The 15,770-nt window shown below is 42.6% G+C and overlaps 1 protein-coding gene across 1 annotated transcript in view; it reads left to right on the forward strand.

Annotated features, from left to right (window-relative positions):
- LOC134447371 (interferon-induced protein 44-like) overlaps nucleotides 1-15,770 on the forward strand; it is a 77,764-nt gene that overhangs the window by 57,089 nt on the left and 4,905 nt on the right. The window contains exon 6 of the mRNA XM_063196818.1: nucleotides 465-648. Coding sequence (XP_063052888.1) covers nucleotides 465-648 — 184 coding nt within the window. The remainder of the gene's footprint in view (nucleotides 1-464; nucleotides 649-15,770) is intronic.

A 15,770-nucleotide genomic window follows, 5' to 3' on the forward strand; every position in this document is an offset into this window, starting at 1 on the left:
TATGCATGTTAGTATGTACAGGTGTCTTTAATTCAGATGACAAGTTGATCGGAAGTGCCCATCTGGTCTGTGGGCCCGGAACTGTTATCAGTTGGCAGGGGATCAAATACTTATTTTGCTCGATGAAATGGAAATAAATTAATATATATTCTCTTAAATTAATTTCTGGATTTTCTTTTCGATATTCTGTCTCTCCATATTAGAATACATATTATCATAACATTTATTGACTGATCATGTCTTTGTTAGTAGGCAAACCAACAAAATCAGCAAGGGATCAAATAGTTATTGGACTCACTGTATGTCTTTTTGAGTTATCCTGCTGACAAACAGACAGACAGACAAACTAGCAGACTGAAACAAACATAACGTCCTTGGCCAGGGTTAAAAAACACAACCTCCTTCACGGAGGTAATTAGCTTCGAATCAATGTATACTCTAATACTATCTCCTGTGTTATCCAGTTTAACCCTGTAGGCTCTATGGCAAAGAATGACCCACACTACAACCGTTATCCAACCTTGAATGATAAAATCCACTGCCTGGTCAGCATCCTGCCTGGAGATGGAATCAACATGATGGACTCTGCCGATGCCCGCACTGTGATCCAAAAACTCAGAGAGATCAGAGAGAAGGCCTCTGAATTGAGTATGTATTTTCTCTTTATTCACTCAGCTGTTGGCTATGGCGCTGCACTTTCCCAATCCTTCCCGTCACTTTCTCACTGTCCTGTAAGCCTACACAAATAATAATAATAATAATACATTTTATTTTTGAGCACCTTTTAAAATACCCAAGGACACTTTGCAATCAAAACAAATACATAATTAAAATGCAAAAATTAGGGCTGGGCAACGTTAACGTGTTAACGGTGCGTTCACTATTGAGGTCAATATCGCCCGACAATTTTGTTAACGCTATAACGCAGATTTTTTTTTTTCGTGTTTTTTTTGCCTTTTATGACCGTCGTTCGTGGCTTTTATTTTGAAAGCGTCAGCGCGCTTGTTGCTGCTTCCAGTGACTGCTGACAGAGAAGAAGAATGTCTAGAAAAGTAGGCAAAACAAAACAGGCATAGCCTACAGAAGGACGTCAACTTCCGATTGGACATTTTCGGTACACAGTTCTACAGTCCTCCTTAAGCAACTCTAGAGCAGCATGTGGCTCACCTTTGCAGCTCGCAAGATTAGTCTATTGTACGGTCAGCATGAAAAGGTGGTCTACTGTTATAATATGCTGGCCGTCTATCAGCTGTCAATAACGCCACGCGGACTTACTAAAGCCCTGATCAAAAAGCGGACCGCGAGATATTACATTCCTCACGCAACGTTTTGGTTTCTACATGGGGCTGCGCGTGCATAGTAGGCTGCATCAACATGGTAGGCTAGATTTCGCGACATCGGCAACCTCATCAGCCGATAGTGTTAGTCATGTCAACGTTATTGTTTTGAAAGATGTAGGCTAATTGCTGTCAATGCCGACAGACCGTCAATTAGTTTCTAGTAGCTGAAACACCTAAAATAATAGCGACAGATAAGAGAGAAGGTGGGAGTCTTTGATAGTGAGAGAAGGCGGGACATATCTCACAGACGCACGCCTGCCTGTAGCCTGTTTTTTATAAGTGACAAGTTTTTTTTTCTTCTTGTAGGCCCATGTAGACCATCCTAATTTGAGTTTCTAATTCATAATATATCAGTTTCAGTAGCCTACAATCTTAAATAGCCCAAGTGTAATATTGTATGCAATCATTTGTTTCATCAGTAGGCCTACATTGTATAGGCATATAGCCAGCACTTAATTTGTCAAGCAGGAGATCCCGGAACGCAGAGGATGGGTGGCTCCCCCCGAGGGGGGGATGGGGGTGCTGGGGGTCTGTGATGTCTTTCCCTGAGGTTCCATCGAAGGTTCCGGAGCACTCGTCTGAGGTTCCAGAGCTAGCTCCCTGATGCTCCCCCTCAAATTAAGCACTGCATATAGCCTACTATACTGTATAATTTAGACTGATAGGTTGGCAAATAGCCTACATTTCCATTGTGGAATATTATATTAGACCTTCATAGGTTATCTACACTAATTTTATTTTATTAATTTATAACATATTTGTATTTAATTTATTATTTATTTAATTTATTATTTATTATTATTTTTTGGGTTTTGCGCGCTATGCGATTAATCGCGATTAATCACAGGTTAATGCGATTAAAGATTTTCATGTTTGCCCACCCCTAGCAAAAATACAATAGAAATAAAAGTACAATAAAAATAAATGTTTTAGAATAAGAAAAAGAAGTAGAATCCATTTGAAAATAAAATAAAAATGAGGGAAAAAAAATAACATAAAAAATAAACTGATAATTAAAGTAAAGTGGAAGTGCCTGTCAGTGAAGTTGAAAAGCAGATGTGAAAAGGTGTGTCTTCAGCTTAGATTTGAAAGTAGACAGTGTAGAACACTGACGAAGTGGGAGAGAATTCTAAAGTTTGGGGCCAACAACACTAAATGCCCTGTCGCCCATGGTGCGCAGGTGTGTGGAGGGAACTGTAAGGAGGAGTGAGTCAGTGGAGCGTAGTGTGCGGGCGGGATTGTATGGGGTGAGGAGACTTGTGATGTAGGCCGCAGGGGTGGGAAATTGTTTTGGCCTGAGGGCCGCATTGGCTTTAGAATATTGACCAAAGGGCCGGATGCCACAGACAACTTGCCTGTGCCAATAATAAAACATGATGTACGTTTACATAATTTGCTGCAATGATATTTCTACACATTGTACTGTAATTAAATGTACTTAGATGAATCTTAAATTCGCAATAATCTTGCTATAGGTAGTATTTTAAGAATGTTGAGTAACCATTTGAATTTGAATTTAAAAGTTGTCTTTCTTGTAAAAGCTCTGGGGGCCACATGAAATGGCTCAGTGGGCCGCATGTGGCCCCCGGGCCCGAGTTTGCCCACGTCTGATGTAGGAGGATGCAAGGTTGTGCTGGGCCTTGTATACGAGGAGGAGGATTTTGAAAGGGATACGTGAATGGATAGGAAGCCAGTGTAATTGATAGAGGATAGGGGATGATTAGCTTTTCTGCTGCTAAACATCCGTCGACGTCACTTCCTCCAGCTGGGACTTTCTTTATTGTAAGGTTTGTGTTTTAGTCCACAGCCAGGATATATGCACGAGTGTGGCATCGTCTTCTATTTATTAAACGTGGTAAAATTTAAATCCGAAGTGGTTAATTTCTAGTTGTAGCGCAAGCTGTCTTTTTGAGTTTTCCGCCTTCCGGACTCACGTGTATTTGTTTCCATCAAGAAAAAGTCCCAGCTGGAGGAAGTGACGTCGACGGATGTTTAGCAGCAGAAAAGCTAATCGTCTCGTGTGTTGTTACTAATAAACTCCTGGACTATGTACAAAGTTTCAAATTCATCTTTTTGTGAGTACAAACCACATTTGTTATACTGTAGAAGTTTGGTGTCATGACATGTTATTTGTGTGGGGAAAGTTTGGAGACGGTGCCCAGGATCCATATGCGCTTGAGTCAAGCTATCCGGAATAAACATCGAATAACACGGCAACTCTGTTGATGTAAGCCTGCGGCAGAAAACACTTCGGGTGTAAAGGTGGATGGGTGTCACGGTTCAAATGGCATTAGGGTGATTCTACTCCGAACCATCGCTTTAAGGTGGAAAAACGCAGTTTTGGTGAGGTGTTGAATATGGGATTCAAAAGAGAAGAGTCGATGATGACGCCCAGATTTTTTACTTCAGAGGAAGTGGAGGTAAAATAGTCAGGGATAGAGAACTGAGAAAGGTTTATCTTTTTAAGTAATGATGGGGTGGCGATGATGATGGCTTCGGTTTTGTTTTGATTAAGTTTAAGAAAGTTTTGGGTCATCCAATTACTAATTTCATTGAGGCAGGTTGTTAAGTTAGCGAGGGGGAGTGGATGGGAGGGTTTAGTGTGTATGTAGATTTGGGTGTCATCTGCATAACAATGAAAATTTAGGCCATGTTTTCGGAGAATGTTACCAAGGGGAAGAATATAAATGATGAAGAGTAGGGGGCCTAGAACTGAGCCTTGTGGAACACCATGTGTGAGGAGTGAATTTGGAGACCGGAAATCACCAATAGAGACAAACTGCTCTCTTCCAGTTAGATAGGACCTGAACCATGAGAGTGCAGTACCAGTGATGCCCAATAGGGTTTCCAGCCTTGTGAGAAGGACGTTGTGGCAGACTGTGTCAAAAGCAGTTGTTAAATGAAGTAGCAGGAGGATACTGAAATGGCCTGAATCCGCAGCTAACAAAGGGTTTTTTACGATGTCCTGTCCTGTATAGTAAAATGCATAAAAACCTAGATATATATAATTTTTTAAAATGCATACCACTTGAATATTAACACATTGAATGCTGGCGGTGTTTACGGAATTATGTCGTAGTATACCGGCGTTCTTAACACTTTTTTATGTTTTTTGTACAAGTCACAGCATATTAGGAAGTAGGGCCACTGAAACATGTTATGGCTGTTTTGGAAATGGAGACTTTACCCTCTTAGTGGGTGAAAACCGTGTGTCTTTATGAGCTTTTATTGCAAAGCAAACCTAAATTATACCGAGGCAGGTCTCCTCCGAATTCCGAATCAAATGGAGATATTGAGTTTTTTGTGAGACATGCACTGTTTCAGAATGTTGCCCGTTTAAACTGGAACCAGTTGGTATTGATATGAAATTGGCACAGATACTTAGCTCCTCCGTTGTGTGCTGTTTTCATCCTGATCTGGCACCTCCTCTTCTGTCCTACCTCGGCCAATCGAAAGCATCCATCATTCACATCCAGATCCAGAACTTCACACAGCAAGTCTGTCTCCCTGCGTCTTTGCGCATACTCAGAAGGTGAAACATTTCATGATAGTCTACTTGCCAGCCCATAGGACCCTATAGTGAACCTGGAAATGTTTGGTACCCCAAAGTTCAAAGTTCAACCACTATATAATCTTGCTGTAAGCAATGTATGAAATAGTCATAGAAAACCCATCATCAAGAAGAACAGTTCTCCCCCTCCACAACTCTCAACCATGGCGACCACCGATCCTGGAATTATTTCTCCTGTAGTCTTAATTTATATTCTCCATTGTGTATATACTTATTAATGGCTATCCGGGTACTTTGCTCTTAAATGTGCGTTACGCCCCTTTATGGGGGATATCAAACCGAATGTCTTATTAACTTACATGCTATCGGCTAGCCTAAATGAACACAGTCCATGCTTCAGCCACGGCTGTTTGGCTATATTGACAGAGAGGGTTTATAGAGGAGAGACTAAACTGACAGCTTCTTCCGGGTGGTACTGTCCACGAGGCAGCGATGTTCAAGCAGAGGAGAGCCGTCAGAATGAATGGGGTCCTAAGCTTCACAATAGACGCAACTGATGTGTCGGATATGTAAGGTCACCGATTTTCATTTTGTTTTTCCTAAAGGTAGCGTAAATTACCCTTCCAAACGGCACTTGGTTTGATGTTTTAAACTCACTGCATTTTTTTAAAAACACACATTTTGTGCCTGAATAATGTGAAACTCAATTACCCAGAATGCTGCACGTGAGCTCTCTACCCGCTTTGATTCTGGAAAACAAGGCGGCGACTCGCTTTACTACCTTGAGAATGTGTTAATCCGGCGCTAGATTTCTTAACTGTTGAAATTCGAAGGCAGAAATCAACATTGTAGTGACTAAATATGAGGTCGATTGGTCTATTTGTGGCGTACATCACGATCGGCCGAGTTGTTGGCCTCACGTTTGTCAGTTAGCCTGTGGCTAGGCTACGTCTCGCCTACGTTAGCATCCGATTTAGTTCCCCATTCACCAATCGGATTTCGTCATTTCCTTAGCTAGATGCTAGTGAAGACTGACTCACAAATATCAAAGCTGTAAGAAACTAGACGGATATACAGATGGTGTAACTTCAATCTGCTCACAACATTACCGTACCGTGGCAGCGTACCGTGATCATTACACCCTGTGGCCATTCGGAATGCGGGGGGCAGTATAGCACTGCTTTTGCAGAGCAGCGTCTGCCTGTGTTTGTGCGTCTGTTTGTGCTTCCGTGCTTGTCCATCCCCCAGTTTTAGTAGTAGTAGAAATACAGTCAGCAAATTGCATGTTTTATTTAGCATTGGGCATTTGATAGGGCATTTGATAATAACACAAGTGTGAGCCCTAAACAAGACCACCATGTGAATTTAAACTCGACTTTTTTTCTGTCTTGCATTCACCGTCTCCCAATCCGTCCCTATCTTATTTCGGCACTATTCAAGTCAGGAACGGGTATCCTCAGGATACAGAGTTTGCATACCTACAATTTGAACCGGTAAAGACAATTAAAAACGAGTCAATCAGACAGGAACACCATTGTAATTAAGTGTGTCCCGTAACGCCAGCATGAGAGAGATCGAATTTTAAATTTGGCGACGACATTCTGTCTTCAAAACTGGCATCGGCCGCTTCCAATTTAGGACCACCATTAGTCCTATTCTCAACCGTTTCCACAACCTCACTGATCACAGTTGCTTCATCTCTAACCCCAGGGCTAAGAATAACGAAAATAGCAAAACAGAGTAGGCTAATAAACCGTAATGGAGAGACTGAGGAGACATGAAATCAAGCGGCGGAGTTCGGACCATTTTGAGTGGACCGATGTCGCTTGCTTTGTGTAGGCCTATCAAGCAAGCCTGTCTCATTTGTGCGATGAGCACAAAAACACAAATTGAACCACTCGTATAGTGTGAGTCAAACAGACATGAACAACATTGTAGCCTAATGAAGTAGTGCCCCGTCACGTCAGCATGAGAGAGGTGATTTTACATTTGGCGACGACATTCTGTCTTCAAAACTGGCGCATTGGCCGCTTCCCCTATTGCAGGCTATTACCTGATCTACACTGTCGCTACCACAAAAAAACAAGGTAGCACAACTTAATACTATTACTAGCCTATATATCTGGTAAATGGTAGGTTGAAGACGGGGTATTATTGGTGCACTGCTTTTTTTGCGAAGCAGAGTAATCTGCTTCAGTGTAGCTCATTGTACGTTGATCCCTCCCTCAGTTTTAGTACAAATGGAAAGAGTCAGCCAATTGCGCGTTGCACGTAACAATGAGCATTTGATAATATCACAAGCGTGATCCTTAAACAAGACCGCCAGTCGACAGTGTTTTGTTTTTATTATTCTGTCCTGCATTCACCGTCTCAATTCCGCCCCTAACTTATAAGTGATGACTGTTAATTATTTCTGCACTAGCCTATTCAAGTCAGGAACGGATATCCTCAGGATACGGTCTAATAGGTTGAAGAAGGGGTTTTTTTATTGGTGCTTGTGAACATTTCATCCTTTCAATGCGCTGTTGTGCGCGATCGACGGGATTCCGGTTAACTGGGGATGTGATGGACTGCATACGTGACAAGACATCTGTTACACCAGGTGTGGCTAATCATCTGTGATTAGGACTGCAAATTCAGTTGCTTCGGTGGAGATTCGAACTAGAGGATGACATTTTTCAGGAATTCCCGTGGGTGCTCCGGGATTCCCGCGGGATGGGAGTCAAAATTTTAAAGATGAACGGGAGCGGGCAGGAGCGGGAATAAAGATGAATGGGAGCAGGCAGGAGCGGGAATAAAAATGAATGAGAGCGGGAATGCTTGCTTATTTTTTCATTAAAAAAGCCTATGAAACGGGAGTGGGATTGATTTTGAGTGGGAGTGGGCAGGATTGGGAGACATTCTTTTCAGGACGGGACGGGATGGGATTTGTTTCTTTTACTCCACTCCGGGACGGGACGGGACGGGATGGGATTTTTTTTTCTGGGATCGGGATGGGACGGGAGTGAAAATCCACTCCCGTGTCATGCTCTAATTCGAACCAACAATATGACTGGGGGACTATAGCTCCTTCTTCGGAGGCTGGATAACCTGTCGCGCCACGAAAGTCACAAAAGGCTGTGCAGTGAGTACCAAAGAAGAAGCCAGCATTATGGCGGAGCCAAGTATCCAGCTGATTTTCTCTGGAGAACTTTCCCCGTGCGTTTTGTTATTTTCTCCTACAAGTTGTCGCTCTCGCTGTTGCACTGGGACCAAAAATCTTTCCTGTGGATTATCTGCAAGACCAACACACTTTACCACGGTAACTCTGTTCTCTGCCTTGGAAACGGATTATTACCACAGAAGAGAAAGTTTGCTGCTTGCTGAGGAAATCCCGGACTGGAGTATGCTAGCGCTACGGATCTGGTAGGCCCTCTGACTCTGACTGAACGTGACATTGACTATCTTTCTTTTTCTTTTTCTTCGTTGTTCAAGATGTGACTTTGCTGCTGTTGGGATTTATTCTTTGAGGGTGGATGTAAAGACTGTATTGGAACTGTTCGTTTTTGCGTGGTGAATCTAAATGGGAAAGATGTTGTTTTCGTATGGAAAGGATTTTCTTGGTGATGGACTGAACTCGTTACTGCTCTGAACTGAACTACACTGTATGAACTGAATGAACTTTTGGGTGAACAATATACTGCAAGCATGAAATTTGGTTGGTTGCTGAGTGTCCTTTTTGATGTTTAATGCTCTGTTGACAAGTGTTGCGCTACTACTTTGGGATATTTAATTTAAAAAGGGTACATGTTGCATTTTATGCTCATTTGGCTGTATGCATTATACATGTAATCTTGTGACGGTTTTTCGACCTGACGTGACTTAAAACTCACTTCCTAAAAATATATTGACAGTTTTTAAGCTGTCTGGCACCCCGGCAAACTTTGAAGGAAAAACCGTTACAGTGTGTCGGGGAACATTTGAAGTGAAAAAACAACCCTCCCCCACTTCAGCATCAGATGTTGGTGGTCTACCACAAGTCAATCCTTGTTTACCCGACTATCTTGTAGCCTAGTATTCATGAAGTTCATAAAGCCATAGCCTAATATCGTTATATATAGCCTAGCCTATAGGCTAAGATATCAAAAATCCCTCCGCATTTCTGCATTGCCTGAGTTCATAGGCTAAAACAACTTTATTTAGGCCTGACTTATTTAGCTTACTTTATTAGCCTTATTTATTATCGTATTTAGGCTTTAACGTAGGCCTATTTTACAAAATATCGAAAGAAGGAAAAGAAAAGACAGACAAGTTGAGGCTTACTGATCGTAGCCTATTACAGCAAATCGAACATGCGCTTTATGAACACACTAGCCTGAGGGCAAACATCTTCTTGGCACGATTGAGATAACCAGGCCATGCCAGGAATTCAACTACCTGGGCACACACTAAAATACTGACAGGCTACAATTGCTTGGATCTTCGGAGCGCAGTGGGTTTCGTGGGTCCGGGGGGATGGGTGGTGATGGCACGCTTGATGTATTTTTTCCCCACCCCTGCATGCACGCACGCGGACACACGGGGTCGGGACATTCACCACCACAATACCATGAGCAAATGACTGAGTGCGGCTAAATATGCCTGTTGCATAGCGTAGCCTAATTATTCACACATCACGTCAAGTCACAAATTAGTAGTCTCTTGCAGTTGACCTATGCCAAATTAACGTCCTCCCTGTAAGGCTGCACTAATTCAAACAGGTAGAGAAGTCGGCTTAGCCTATAGCCAAAGTCTATAAAATGTAGCCTATTTTTTGTAATTTCCAATTATCTAGGCTATGTTTACGATAACGATTTGTTGCGCTACGACGGTGCTCAAGACAAGTTGGATCATAGTCATCTCAAGTGCTCCCATTAAAAAACGGCTGGGGTGTTACACCGGGAAGACCGCCGTCTTCTCTTTGCTGCCTAAATTGTAACAGTTTAAATGCCTCATCTCCAAGCAGCACAATCAAAACTATTGGCTATCTAGCTTGTGAGTTTGGCTGGTATCCAACAAGACGAGTCAATTGGCATTAGGTCTTGCGAAGAGTGGAAAGAGTTACGTTACAGGCTACGTCGCGTGTGTGTGTGGGCGAGAGAGGGAGAGAGAGAGAGGCGCTTCCCCGCAGAAAGGGCATAGCGATGTCTCCAAATATTAGACAAATGCAGCTTATTTTAGTTAAGTAGACATCAGGGAAGTATTTTGCTCAAAAGCAACGCCGACCTGATTGGTTCATGTTGCTCTAGCAGTGCGTGTCATTTACATCTTGCCAGCCTATGTTCTTAAATAAATCTCTAACTTATAGCGATTCCAAACTTGTCCCCCACCCATCGCACAACGTGAAAGTTGAAATGTGTGTAGCCTATGCTTAAATAGGCCTACTGCCTAAACTAGTTTAAATGCGTCTTCTCCAAACAGCACAATCAAAACTATTGGCTGTCTAGCTTGCGAGTTTGGCTGGTATCCAAAAAGACGAGTCAATTGGCATTAAGGTCTTGCGAAGAGAGCAAAGAGTTATGTCACGTGTGTGTGTGGGCGAGAGACGGAGAGAGAGAGCGCGAGAGAGAGAGGCGCTTCCCCGCAGAAAGAGCAAGGCGATGTCTCCAAATATTAGACAAATGCAGCTTATTTTAGTTAAGTAGACATCAGGGAAGTATTTTGCTTAATAGCAACGCCGACCTGATTGGTTCATATTGCTCTGAATAGCCACAGAAGGCTAGGCTATATTTTAATGGGTTTACGCGCGCGAGGTCATCTAACTGTGGTCACGCCAGGTGCTATTACGAGAGGAAAACTATAGCACGTTGGCAAACATTAAAGTCAGTTTAAGCCATGCATATGATGAACCAGTTTTCTTGTTTGAAAAAACACACTTCCCGGTGCGCAGGGTGCATGCATTTCTGACTGACCCAGATGAAATCGCATGCACGGAACTCCATGATTATGAGATGACATCGCATATATTTCCCAGCGCATATCACCGTAGCCTACAGTGAGACATTGTTCTTATGAAGCTGGCGGGAGACATGCATCCACAGTTGAAGGAATGTGCAATGATTTTGCGCTCACCCAGGCTCAAACACAATTCCTTAATGGCAAATCTACCCACTGTTGCATCAAACTTATAGGTGTCCTCCCTGTAAGGCTGCACCAATTCAAACAGGTAGAGAAGTCGGGTTAGCCTATAGCCAAAGTCTATAAAATGTAGCCTATTTTTTGTCATTTCTAATGATCTATGTAGTCTATACGATAACGATTTGTTGCGCTACGACCGGTGCTCAAGTTGGATCATAGTCATCTCAAGTGCTCCCGTTAAAAAGTGGTTGGGGTGTTACACCGGGTGTTACCAAGAGTTCCTCATGTGTGCGCCTGTCCTTCCCTCACATAACCCGACAGTTGCTTACACTTAATTTGAGCACGAAAACAGCAATATCAGTCGCTTGCTAATTTTTGCCAATGTGACAACATTAAATTCATTAGGGAAGTGTAGGTTAGGTTATCGCCCCAGCTGTTGGCGATGTGAGATAAATAGCCAACGCTTAAACGCGGCGCTGTAGGTTACTGCGGTGAGGTTTATTGCACTCTCCGTAATTTTTACCAAACGAAAAAAGTATCCACATCCAGAAAACAAGTCTGAAGTTGCAATATTAGACGTTTCAAATCTTGCGATGCGAGAATCGGTATGGCTTCTGGCTACACTCAATTTAGGCCTACTTTGACAGATTTATTTTGTCAGAGCTTGCACATTAATGGCAATTCATCCGATCATCATTTTTTTAAAAAAAGAAAATGAATTAGGCTATTTATTCTTTTTATGACTCTTCCTACTTCCTGGAGGTGTTCTCACACAATTTAATTAGGCATGTTGTTATCCGCTGAATCGGTGCGTGCTGGTGAATATGAGCATATATTAATATGCCGTCAGCATCGTCTAAAATATTCCATATGGTAATAAATGTTGCCTACACATTTGCGCTTCTTCACCACTCTGTGCTATGGTTATCTGATATGAACAAGAGAGAGAGAGAGAGAGAGAGAGAGAGAGAGAGTGTGTGTGTATGTGTATGTGTGCGCGCGCCCGTGTGTGTGCGCGTGAGTGAATGTGTATTGTGTGTATGCAAGAGAAAGTGTGTGTGTGTGTGTGTGTGTGTGTGTGTGTGTGTGTGTGTGAGAGAGAGAGAGAGAGAGAGAGAGAGAGAGAGAGAGAGAGAGAGAGAGAGAGAGAGAGAGAGAGAGAGAGAGAGAGAGAGAGATAGATATATATATATACAGTTTTTTTTTAAAAATCCTTTTGGATTATGGGGTCTTGGGTCATTGGTCTCTCATTACAAACCTGAACATGCGCTACCACGTGGTAAAGCGTATAGCGAGCGCTCCCAAGTATAGCAAGCGCTCCCAAGTATAGCGAGCGCTCCCAAGTGCCACCTGGCGGTTGTTTGGGTACACTGCAGCTAGGCCCGGTACGTACCGAGGTAGATGACGGTGTTGTGTCATAGTATTGTAGTGCTATGGTAGGTACATTTCAATGACTATTACAGCGTGCCACTGGAGGTACGGCGCGCATTAAGGGGTTAAAGTATTTGCAAAGAGATAGTCTCCGAAATGTCTTCCATGATTAACATACCAACCTCTTTTTCACATCTTTGTTTGACAAGGAGGTTGTTTGCCTGATCCATGCTGGAAAATTTTTTGTACAAAATAGAGATAGGCTTTCCTAGATATCCTTGTGTTTGAATTGTTTAGATGCGTCCCAGCATCTCTATAAGAGATGTCCTTCCGTCCATCCGTCTGAAACGCATTCCTTCAATTGTTCCTTCCTGTGTCCACAAGGCGGAGGCAGAGAGGCATTGGTTGGAACATAGAGGGACGCATCTGTTATCCGCCTGTCGGCCTTGTTAACAGGCATTTCTCTATGCTATGTGAAATACACTTTTACAAACTTGGCACTCAATGTGTTAATACAGACCCCTTCAAAAGTATTGGAACATATCCTTGTTTGGCTGAACACTTTTGGGTTTAAGCTCAAAAAATGAGTATGAGTGAGATCGGAATATCAGCTATTATTTGCTTATATAATGATGTGTGCAATAACTCAGGACATACCACCTTTTCTTTTAACCTACCCATTTTTTTCAAGTGTGAGCAAAAGAATTGGAACATGTGCCTGATAAGTGTTTCTTGTTGACCAGCTGTTGATTTCAAAGGTGCACTGTGTAATATTTTTCGTAGTTTCATTCATGGTGTCCATGTAAGCATAAGCCATGAGAGGCGGTGGGTTTGTGTTTGGACTCAAGTCGCTTATTTCTTATCTATCATTGCTGCACTTAATTGCTGTCAAAATTTCTCAAGTGCTGTAAAAGTGCTGTAATATCAAGTAATTTCCCACGCGTCGTTCAGTTGAGTCAGTGGTTGGTTTCATCGTACTGCCAGACACACACTTTGCTACGAAAACTCAGTGAGGCAAGATACGTAGAGTATATACATGAATGAAACGTCTCTGCCATCACATTGATACCCTAACCACAGATGGTACAAAGATGTGCGCTTTCTGTATTCTCCTACCCCACCTGCACCAGATTCTCTTGATCATCTAAAGCCGGGCATACACTGTGCGATATTTTCACTCGTGGGTCTTAAGCTTCTGCTCACATTGCACGATGGAATTTCATTGTTTAAAAGTTCACAGCTCACGACTCACGTCCTCACACTACACGAGCCGACAGTCGGATGCGAGCGAAATGCTTCCACCGTACGACGCGACAGGCATGTTTCCCCGGTCTGCAGAGGGAACATGCGCACCTGAGGTGGAGATGAGGTCGCGCTCAACAGCGAATCGTACGGCCCTATTAATTTGTGCATGTGAAGTGTCAAATCGGCTCTTAGCACTGCTTTAACTGTGCGATTTAAGCACAAGCTACGACCAGAATTTCAAACCGTTTGGATTTTCTTGCGAGCCTGCGATTGCATGATCGTGAGGCGAAATCACTTGTCGTTACCCCATGTACACTGCACGATGCGAGACTCACGATTGACCTGCGATTGAGCAAGAAATCGGCCCGACTCTCAAAAAGTCGTGCGAGTGCCAAATCGAGGCAAAATCGGGGCAAAAGTCGCACAGTGTAAGCCCAGCTTTAGTCGCATCGTGTCCATGATGTGGCACATAACTGTAGGCTCTCACTACCACTGCTGAAAAGAGGACACTGTGCAGACTCAACTCTATAATGGACAATTCAAATTGTACCCCTTGTATGGCACAGGCAAGATTTTGGGAACAGGACTGTTGTTTGTGTTCCATGCAATGGAGTGAGGAAATGAATGTCGGGCTCGTACTCACACAGAATGTCTCTCTACCGCAGTGTTTCCCAAACACTGTGCCACGGCGGTGAGAGATCGTCAGGTGTGCCGAGGAAAATTCTTGGGGATTTTTTTTTTTTTTGTGAATTAAAAAAATTCAAGCAAATAATGCCTGTCATTTTCTAGTAGCCTAGTGTCTGCTGTTGACTGGCGTCCTAAGCATGAAATAATTCCTTATCACTAGGTGGCAGCAGGTAGCGAATTGCATTGATGTATCTTCAGTAGCCCTAACAAAAAACGTCCATCAGCTGCTAGTCAAAACAATCCTCCTGACGTGACTGATAGTTAACTTTGCTAGCGCTGTTTCTTCATTAATTAGGTCAGAAAACCAAAATCCTACCCTGAAACATATTCGTGGTTTGCTTACAACCTTACTGAAAAGTTAAACGAGTGAGGTGGTGGCATGATTGAGCACACAACGTAGTTTGTTGGTCCGCGTGCTTTCTAGTCGAGTGTGAGGATGCCGAGACCCTTCAAGCCAGACTATCCAACTGCTGGTAAGCATAATTAGCCCGGTTTTAGGGAAAGGGGAAAGCGATAATAATATGACCGTAATATCTTGCATTTGAAAACATGAGATTTCCGCTTTGAGTTCATGGAGCGCTGTCAAACTGTCCGACTTCTTCTGACCGACCTCGTCCTTTTGCAGCGCTGTGATTGTGGTCAAACAGCATTTTAGGGCAGACCTTAGCCAAAGGTGAAAGATGCATAGGTTTCACATTAAGATTAAGTGAGTAAATAAATATATAGATTGATATTTGTACATATGCATCTTCATAATGTAACAGTGAAATATTTCCCAAATGTTGCTACTGTCAGAATAAGCATTATTTTCTGTATTCCTGCTAATAGAATGCTTTTGGACAGAATAACAATTTGTAAATTGTAGGCCTACTTTGAAGTTTATAGCTTCTTTAAGAAGTGAACATTAAGTGCACTTTTTATTTGAAAGAGGAAATATAAAATATGACTAAAAAATACAGTTTTGTGTTTATTTGATTGCTATTCAAGACACTTTGTAGCCGCCTATATTAACAATATAGTCATTCTTATCAGAGAATTTTTATAAAAATTTTATTTCATCATTTTTGGTTGGTGGTGTGCCGCGAGATTTTTTCAAAGGAAAAAGTGTGCCTTGGCACAAAAAAGGTTGGGAAACACTGCTCTACCGCTTCACCGCTTGTCTCTCTAGTCTACCACTTATGAAAACGCACTCAAGTAACACCTACCAAGGCAGTGAGATTGATGTTTACAGCATGCAAACACTGTTCATATTTGGTAGGTGTACTAAAGTGACAGGTGGAGAGGAGAAGCGACTGGAGGACAGTCTGAAAGCGTCTGTCAATCGAAATCTGTGGTGACGTGCATATACCCAAACTCCCAACCCAACTTTGAGAATAGACTGACGTGCTGTATTTTCTTAATCGTCCAATAAGAGTCTCACATTATGGCAGCATGTTAACGCTGATAACGGCCCACCACTAGTGAAAACACTTTCAATGAAAGCCATATAAAACATATGATGCATTCGGTTGTCAACATTA

This window comes from Engraulis encrasicolus, chromosome 4, assembly GCF_034702125.1.
Source record: "Engraulis encrasicolus isolate BLACKSEA-1 chromosome 4, IST_EnEncr_1.0, whole genome shotgun sequence".
Taxonomy (NCBI): Eukaryota; Metazoa; Chordata; class Actinopteri; order Clupeiformes; family Engraulidae; genus Engraulis; species Engraulis encrasicolus.